The 10,000-nt window shown below is 42.3% G+C and overlaps 1 protein-coding gene across 1 annotated transcript in view; it reads left to right on the top strand.

Annotated features, from left to right (window-relative positions):
- The window catches only part of LOC138974393 (uncharacterized), a 270,189-nt gene that overhangs the window by 68,889 nt on the left and 191,300 nt on the right, over positions 1-10,000 (top strand). Inside the window, exon 3 of the mRNA XM_070347110.1 lies at positions 5,294-5,515. Coding sequence (XP_070203211.1) covers positions 5,294-5,515 — 222 coding nt within the window. The remainder of the gene's footprint in view (positions 1-5,293; positions 5,516-10,000) is intronic.

The following is a 10,000-nucleotide window of genomic DNA, read 5'->3' as shown; positions in this document are numbered from 1 at the left end:
GTCTCTCACAGAAAATGAAAATGTGTAGGACTTTCAGGCATCATCTAGATTCTTCATTAGTACATTTTAAAGAAGTATATACTCAAGGTCTAAGGTATGTGCTTTTTTAGTCGAAATGTCAGGTTTCGGCAGTTCTGAAGTCCGATTTCTGCTGGAATTGTAGCTGAAATTGCACGATTTGTCCCTTCCTTCGTAACTTCAACGAAACAGCACTAGTTGATGCATTCCCGTGATGATATCCTGTGAGCTAAACATGTCCTTTGTATTCTTGATGAATGCTGTTGCACAATTTTGTCTTTGGGTGACGCACGCGGCAAAAGAAAACACAAACAATTAGACTTCATGTTATACGCCACCGATGCTTGGTGTAATTTGCCACCGCAATTTCACGTCTTGGATGTTATTCGCCACCGCAACTGTCTAATGAATTGCATAATATGTTGAAGAGTTCAGTGATTCTGTCACTTCCAATTGAAAATATTGATTTGGAGTTGTTCAGTTCAGTGTATAGTTCAGCTTTTGTAGAACACGTTTCTGAGACGCACCTGGCGGCGTTTCACTCCCACATTCTTCGTCATTCTTCTTTCCCGAAAAACGTCACGTCTGTCAGAGGCGTTCTTTTCTCTTCCAGCGTCAAACTGATGAGTTTTTGTGTTGTCGCTGGTAATAGGAATGACTGAATTTTAGAATTATTTCACACACATAAACACCAACGAAGCTTAAGAATTTTAGAATTATATGGTATTTGGCCCCACAATGTTTTTAACAGGAGCGTTCCAGGCCCAGTTTCAGACTCAAGTGACCGCAAATCAAACAGGAAGAGGTAGGTTCCATATTGTCAAACTTAGTGATTTCAGCCACTGAGTGTTTATTGCTAGAATGGCAAGAATCGCTGCGCTCTTCAATCACATATGCTTATACAATAACTTTTCTGACGGGATACGAGTGGTTTTGTTGCAGATGGATTTGGAACAGTCCGGGCAAACCATTGACAGCTTCCTTGATGTCAGTGATGTGGTAGAAGTTACTACTCGACCACCAGTGACTTCGACACCGCAGAAAAAGAAGTCAGAGCAAAAGCAGTGTTTATGCCCAGAATGTGGGAAAACATATAAACACCACCGAACATTAAGAAACCACAGGCTCTTCCATCACACAGAGGGTGGGGGTCCAAGGGTTACCTGTGGGATGTGCAAAAAAACATTCACGAGGTCTGCAGACCTCCAGTCACATGTGAACAAACAGCACATCGGGCAAAAACCATTCGACTGCTCCAAGTGCCACAAAAAATTGCGTGCAAACGCAATGCAAACCCAAACCGCCACACATGTGTGCAAATCACGCGTGTGATGTATGTGGCAAAGAGTATAAACACAAATCAACACTCAAGGCTCACACCAACACACACACACACTTGCTCACTCCTGCCCAAGATGCTTTTATCCTTTCATGTACAGGACGCAGCTTTTACGGCATTCCAAGAAATGTGTTGCCTGAAATGTTGTTTTCAAAGAATTTTGTTTTCAGTTCTGCAATGAACACTTTTGAATAGATCCAGCATATTTTGATTATTATTATTTTTTTTTAATTTTTTTTTTTAGTTTGAAAAAGAAGCACTTATCTGAAGTAAGTACGCTATCCATCCTGCCATTCGTCGCCTTACACTAAGTAATGTTCAAACCATGCGGAAGGTTTTTGTACATTCTTGTATGTGTAGTCAATCTTCCGAATGTAAATGAATGCATAAGAGAACATGAGGACAAGCTTTTCATCAGCGTGCCTTCCTAGAAGTGAAATCTCATTGGTGAAAACGTTGGTCTTCATGTTCTGATGTGTCTTTATTTTGCTGCGTAATCTGTTCAGATCATCACTAGCAGTCATCGATGCATTTCCCACTTGTAAATATAGTATTTTTTTCACTCTTACGGTAAGCACTGTTATATTTCCTATTGATGTCATCATACCCTAAACCTCTTGAATCTCACAGTCCCAGGGACTTTTTTGGGGGGTCATATATATATATATATATATATATATATATATAAGCACATTCCAGTACATGTGGGTTATACACTCAAGTACAGATAAGCATACTGTTCATACAGAAGAAGAAGAAGTAGAAGAAGAAGAAGAAGAAGAAGAAGAAGAAGAAGAAGAAGAAGAAGAAGAAGAAGAAGAAGAAGAAGAAGAAGAAGAAGAAGAAGAAGAAGAAGAAGAAGAAGAAGAAATACTACAGTTTGATTTGTCAACTCATGGTGCCTTTACATCCTTTGCATAGGCAAGATCACGCCACTCCCCTGAGTTTAAAACTTGCAGCACAAACGTTAAAATGCTCCTATCAATTGCTGTCAGTTTTGTGACAAAAATAAAGGTTTAAATGCCTCCACGATGTTGATGCGTTTGAAAATAACAATTTGCGTAGTTGGACGCTGTCAGCCTGAGTTCGATCCCAGGTTCGGCGGAAATTTATTTCAGAGTCAACTTTGTGTGCAGACTCTCTTCGGTGTCCGAACCCTCCCCCCCGTGTACACTATATTGGGTGTGCACGTTAAAAATCCCACGATTGACAAAAGGGTCTTTCCTGGCAAAATTGCTTAGGCACAGTTAATAATTGTCTACCTATACCCGTGTGACTTGGAATAATAGGCCGTGAAAGGTAAATATGCGCCGAAATGGCTGCAATCTACTGGCCGTATAAAATTTCATCTCACACGGCATCACTGCAGAGCGCCTAGAACTGTACCCACGGAATATGCGCAATATAAGCGTCATTGATTGATAACAAAAATGCGGTGGCGAGTTACATCTAACATTGAATTGATGCGGTGGCGAATTACAGAGAGTTGTTGACACTCTGTTTTTATCTGCTTCTTGCAAAGTATATATGGAACTATATACAGAGAAACTACACGTGGAGATTCATAAAACATTAAAGTTATCAGTGAACATGTCCAAGAATAACCAGTAATCTCCGTTTTGTTGCATTTGACGCAGAAACTGAAAATATGCCCAAAACATGGAGAAACGAGAAGAAAAACAGATCGTCACGATCACCAGGGCCATCAAAGCATCAAAACATATATACAGAAATATAGCTAAGGATATAAGTATGTGAAATGCAACACTTGAGAACATGCTGAGTGCCTAGCATTCTAACAATTTAATTTATCATTCGAGAGACCCACCTCGCAGCTTGCCTCTTCGTCGGCGTGAAGCGATGAAAAGTTGCGGTGGCGCAAATGCAGAGTTACACGATCCACGGCGTGATCACTGCAGAGCGCCTAGAACTGTACCCACGGAATATGCGCGATATAAGCCTAATTGATTGATTGAAAGCGTTTTTGCACACGACTGCGCATTTTGTGGTCAGGCAACCCGACAGCTGCCCTTTAAAGGGCAGCTGTCGGGTTGTGGCTCTCAAAATCTGTTCCTTAGAATGAGTTATCATGTAACTGAAACTATACTTAAAAGTTACTTGGTGATTTTGACAGCTTGATAACACAAGTCCGAAGACTTTAGACATGCTACAATGTCTTTAATCGAAGAAAGTTTGCATTCTTGGCCGAGTCAATGCAGCCCGCTCGAAAATTACTTCCCTTGGACGCGTGACGTCAGCCGCGGAATCGGCCGGGTTGAGCGGTGCTCTCTTTATGCCGTGTAATGGGCGCAATCGGGTTGTCTAGTCAAGCCCTCAAGCATACTTCACGGGTAGGTGAAGAGAAACTTAGGATGGGGTGACTTCTCCCAGGCCAAAATTTCGCAGTAAAAAACGGAGTTCATAACATGTCTTCCGTCCCCCTCCTGCTTTTGTTCCACTTGAACCCTGTTTTTGTTCAACGTATTGGCAGATATTGTCACGCGTCGAGGAACACAAACACACACACACACACTCACACACAGACACACACAGACACACACACACACACACACACACACACACACACACACACACACACACACACACACACACACACACACACACGTGTTATCACACATATACACAGACACACACATACGGGTTATCACACACACACACACACACACACACACACACACACACACACACACACACACACACACACACACACACACACACACACACACGATAACCATCACAAACACAGTTTGACAAATTCATCTTTGATTTTTTGCGGCCGAACCCCCCTCCCCCATTTTCCACACTAGATCCACTGTTTCATCTTTGTCTCCGTCTCTCTTCCCTTTATCTTATCTCGTCTATCTACTTGAGTGAGTAACTGAAGATGTATTATCATCATCTCTTTCCTAGATTTTCCCACCGACAGAGTTGGCTTTTGTCTTGAATTCAGTACCTCACACGTACACGGTAATTGGTGTGACACCTCAAGCGGACCTTCTTCATAAGTGTACAGTGTCTGCTGACAAGGGACACGAGGGTCTGTGGTTGAGCAACTTTATGGTTTAACCGGGTGGACTGGAGGAGTAGCAACAGCATGTGAACCAATTTAGAAATGACTTGTAAAGGTTGCAGTCGGTCAGATCAAAGAAGAGAAAATGGGAACGTGGGTCTTGAGAAGATACCACCATCCTAATACTTTACTTTGTGCAAGAATCAATCACGCGTACAGCATTACAGATGTTCAGCTGTAGTCTACATTGTACTGTAAACTTCACAGCGGCCTTATCGGCTTCCTCGAGTGACGTCACAGCAAGGCTAACGCTGCGGCGTCTTTCTTGTGCTGACAGAGTTGTCGGTCGCGGATTTTGAGTCGTTTCGGCCTGCCAACTGCTTCGTTTTTTTGCGGATTGTGAGAACTAGCAGAAATTTTCACGCATTTTAATGGTTTCAAACTAATGATGAAAGTGTCTTCTTCTGGACCAAATCAACAGTCTTTAGTTGAATCAACTCGGAAAACTCTTAAACGCGTTTTTGCACGCGACTCCGCGCATTTTTGAGACCAGGCAACCCGACAGCTGCCCTTTAACCATCACCGGATCACGCTTTGGACTACACAGTCCGGATGATTTGGGCCGTTATTGTTTATTTGTTTGTTTACAAATAATTATAATCCTTTACACATTCTTCGATAGGAAGGTTCTATTGTGTTTGAGGATTATAGTAAGTATCAATCCAAAACTCCCAATATATTTAGAGATAAAGACACTGTTGTGAGGCTCTGGGTCGTCCACGACCCAGGAAGCACGGTGAAGGTTCTAACCGAGTGTCATCCAAGACATAAGCCCCGACCGCCTCGTGTGGAGTTCCTGTGGTATGAAGGTCAATTTCAGTTTTAGTCTGTGTCCGTGTTTGCAGTCAACGCTGCCTACAACAAGGAAGTGACGTTGAGCTCCCGTGCCTATAGTGATCAGCCACCATGCTTGTTGGTGAACGGTGTCCTCAACGCCAGCATTGCAAAGACGTGTATACACAGCGCAACAAGCGACAAATACCCCTGGGCCGTGATTGACTTGGGGAACGTCTACACCATTTTCAAAATTCTCATTGTTCGCAGAATGATTGAGGAAAACAAGCACGGTACGCTATACATTTTTATCGTGTTTACATACAAGCTTTGACCAAATGTTTTAACATGGATGGGGAATCGAGACGAGGGTTGTAATGTGTGCGTGTGTGTATGTGTGTGTGTGTGTGTGTGTGTGTGTGTGTGTGTGTGTGTGTGTGTGCGTATGCGCGCGCGCGTATAAGTGTGTGCGTATGCGCGCGCGCGTATAAGTGTGTGCGTATGCGCGCGCGCGTGTGTGTGTGTGTGTGTAATGAGCAGACATGACCAACATTTGGCGTGTTTTCATCAAATGTCAGAGTCACAGCATGAACATGTTTGCTGGAGATTTTCACCCCTGAGATATTCACTGAGCTATCAAGACAATATATCGATGGGCTAAAACCAGAACCAATTACCTCAAAATAACATGTTTTGCAACTTTATAGTTATTTGACTTATGGTAACATGATTCTCACTTTCTGTGCAGGATTCTTGAAAATCTTGCATAATTGCGTATTTATAAGTCATAATTTGTTCTGGCTCCAAGCATTTCTCTTGCTCATCTTGGAAGCAGAACCCTCTAACTCCATCCAGGTTGGAAGCAGAACGTGCTAAGTTCAGTTTAGTCTGTTCTGCTACTGAGGCCTGTGGGGAAAGGGGAGTGTTTCACTGCGAGCCAGATGCAGCCATCGTAACCTGACCTCTTCTGCTTGCTGTGTGACAGTCACTTTTCCTGTTCATAGCGCAGCCAGATAAGGGCACAATAGCGGTAGTGGTATCTGGTCATGACCCTTTCTGTGTGGTGTGGGATTTCCCCCAGCATACAGAATAGTGTAACTAGCAGTAGTAGAGTCTGCTGTCAACAGAAAAAGGAATTTAATAGACTGTGGGAACTAAAACAGGTCAGTGACACCTGTCAAGTGTCAGTATCCGAATTCCTGACTCCGGATGTACCTTAACAGCTGCAGTCTCCAAGCAGGGTTTAACACAATTAACTTTCCTGTGCGATAAAGAGTGAACAGAGAGGTGAATGAAGAATGAATTGGGGAAGATGCAGTCCCTTGAGGGAGGAGGGTGGTAATAAGGGGGTTGGGGCCGGGGTTGGTGGTAAAGTGGGTGCAGGGGGGGGGGGGGGGGGGGTCATATTTAGTGGAATCTTTCTTTTAAGACCTTCAATACCCTGAGAAAATTAGGTCTTAAAATGGGGTATGTAACATTGTGAACACTGGTCGACATTGATGAGCGAGAATATTCCTGTGCATAACAGAGCGAGGAGTAAATCACGCGGAGTTCGTGATTTTGTGAATGTGTGAGTGAGCGAGCATAGAACAGATTTTCCCCTTGCTGTTTTAGGGCAGTGTTGCCTGGGCCATGAGAGAGGTACATCGAATAAAGAGTGAGAACGAGCTGACAAGTGTCAACGTCTTATATGTCTGTGTATACAACAAACGCCTTCTTTACATGTAGTGGGGCCCCCAGTTGAAACGATTGTTCAAATGTGTATGCCAACATATCATTTGGTGTGCTGTTAGAAGACATCCAAAGAATGTAAATTCCAGGGGGGGGCAAGCAATTTTTGTCCTCTGGTAAATTTGGTTGCTAGGCAACGGAGTGCCTAGTCGCGAACAATATCAAACACACAGTTTGGGCGTTTTAACACATATAAACTATAATATAAGACTGAATAAACATAATAAATCCATATTATTGGGTTGTTGTTGTCGTTTTAATGCCTTTAAGTGAAAAAATAAATAACTGGTTGAAAAATGAGCCAAAAATCATATTTTGGAACCTTCGGGTTAGGCTATATTTGTAGGTGCTCCCAAATAGAGACAAAAGAAGGTAAATACTAAGCTTGAATTGACCAGGGAACACACCAAAGCTTTGGTGATATCCAGGTGAGCCCAGGGACCTACACAATGTGTATATCTATTTCGTTACTTAACAGTGTGTGTTCAAACTGAAGCAGTAAAGACATGGCAAGCGGCGTGAGTCAAGACATGGACTGGAGCCTGTGCATCTTTTGCCAGAAAAGCTGATAAATCCCACCGAAGAAAGCTACAGCACAGCAGAGAGACATTTAAAAGGTTTTAAAGCAGTTGGAGCGTTTCAGTCATCACTGAAAATAGACAAATTCAATGAAGGGTCAGGGATTGCGTCTTCGTTAGCCAAACATGGAGCTAGGTGGCACAAGAACTGCCGAGCTAACTACAACCAAAGAATGTTGGACAGAGCTGAAAAGAGACAGCATGATGAAGCTGAAAAAGATGAAGGCGAGACAGGAAAGAGATCACGCAGAGAGAGTGGGCAAGTTTCTCCACAAGAGACCTGTATGTTTAACTGTGGCAAAACTGGAAATCTTTCCAGAGGTTCTACATACCAGCTTGAGTCACATATTCGGGAAGCTGCTTTGAAGATTGACCCTCAAGTTGACAAGTCACGTCTCACGATGTTGGGACTGGCTCACATTTGTGTCTGGTTGGAAGTGTACTGTCTTTGTACAATTTAGGTGATTCTGGGTACAATAAATTTACATTTAAACATGCTTTGCATTTCAACATTATATAAAAAAGTGCAGTTCAGTGTTGAGAAAAGTGTGCTTTTCTTATGTGTGAAATAAGACTGATTTCTTGGTTGTGTGTGTGTGTGTGTGTGCGTGTGTGTGTGTGTGTGTGTGTGTGTGTGTGTGTGTGTGTGTGTGTGTGTGTGTGTGTGTGTGTGTGTGTGTGTGTGTGTGTGTGCATTTATTTCGTTCGTGTGGTGATTAATCTAACGACTTCTGCAATGTTGCACGTTGTCTTATGCTTTTTGGTGCAAACTTATGGTTTTGTTAGCAAAATCGAATGGTGAGAGTCCACAAGAGCTTGACACGTATGATAGCCTGAACATAGCAGTGCTGGTCGGACGGACTGGGTTTTTAACAATTGCTAGTTTGACTTCTCTTTTAGTTGATAGAGCCGACACGAACAAGCACACACACTCAAACACATACGGCTTGTCATGTTGATCACAAGAGAGAAATAGAACAGCGAATAGAAGGAAACATAACATACACTGAGCTCAAACAGTTAAGGATATTTTTTTTCAGTGGAATAGCCCAGATGTTAAACAGCAGTTTTTGGGTCAGAAAGATACGTGTATATGAAGATCAGTCTTTCTTCTGCTCAAAATGTGTTTCCTGGATCTGAGCAACATTTGGGTATGACGTCACTGGTCCGTGAACACGCCTACCCTCAAAAATGGCGTTTTTTGACGGCATGATTCACTTTTAACCGTCAAAACGGTGACTTAAACTGAATGATATTTTACATTTTTTACATGATCAACAAGTTTATTTGGCGTCTTACCGAACAGTTCATACACATTTCGTTTAAATTTGCCGCGCAGTGAAGCTGATTTCCCAATAAACATGCCAGAACTGGGCCATTGCTGGCATTTTGATGGCAATGCCAGTTGCCAGAACTACTGCCATCAAAGGCCCATTGATGGCCCAATGCTGGCATATTACCCGTATGCACATTGGCAAATTGATGGGCCATCACTGGCAAGCCAGCACTTTGCCAGCAAAAACCCATCATTTATTTGCTGGCTTTTTGATGGCTTGCCATCATTTTGCCAGCAATTTTCCAGCAAAAACCCATCATGTATTTGATGGCTTGCCATCATTTTGCCAGAATTTTGCCAGCAAAATCCCATCATTTATTTGATGGCTTATTGATGGCTTGCCATCAAAAACCCAGCATTTTGCCAGCATTTTGCCAGCATTTCGCAGGTTTTTAGTTTTATATAAAAAAAACTGTTTTCCATATATTTTCCGTTAATGGCCCTTTACCTGCTGAAATTACCGGGCCAGTTGTGGCCCGGCATAATGCCATATTTCTGTCATTACCATTGCCAGCAAAATACCAATAAGTTGCAGTAAATATACCAATACCACTGATTCTGGTAGCATGACGGCTCTATTCATGTACTCTACCTGCACAGTCTTGTTAGCCCATAGATGGTTGTTGAAAGTCTATAAATATGCTTTGTTTTGTCATTTTTACTGTGAATGTAATAACAATGACTAAACACAGTACATCAATGGACTTTTCAACACATGCTGGCGGCAAGACGTGCGCAAATAAAGCAAAGGGCAATGCTGTCAAGCTGTACATTAGCAATATGCATATATGCGTAATTATCAAATTCATCAGTAAAATGCAATTAAAATGCTAATCACATTTGTCGTGTAACTTATCTGGCAAGTAAAGGCAGTGGTTTTGACAGAATATCGTCATCAACGCAGTTATAGCGGGCACAACAACAATACAGTAATATAGATTAAAAACAAAACAAATGTAAAGCTTCCAAACAGCAACGACTCATTATCGAAGCATTACAGAAACGTACGCTTTGTTTTCAGTTGCTCACTGGTTTATTTTATTTGTACAGCGTTCTAAATTTCACACTCGAGACATGATGACCAAAGGCAGAATGTTTCTTGTTCACTTCCCAGTAAACCTCCGTAGGATTGT

Source organism: Littorina saxatilis, linkage group LG8 (genome assembly GCF_037325665.1).
Source record: "Littorina saxatilis isolate snail1 linkage group LG8, US_GU_Lsax_2.0, whole genome shotgun sequence".
NCBI classification, from domain to species: domain Eukaryota; kingdom Metazoa; phylum Mollusca; class Gastropoda; order Littorinimorpha; family Littorinidae; genus Littorina; species Littorina saxatilis.
This window is presented reverse-complemented; position numbering and strand designations above follow the sequence as displayed.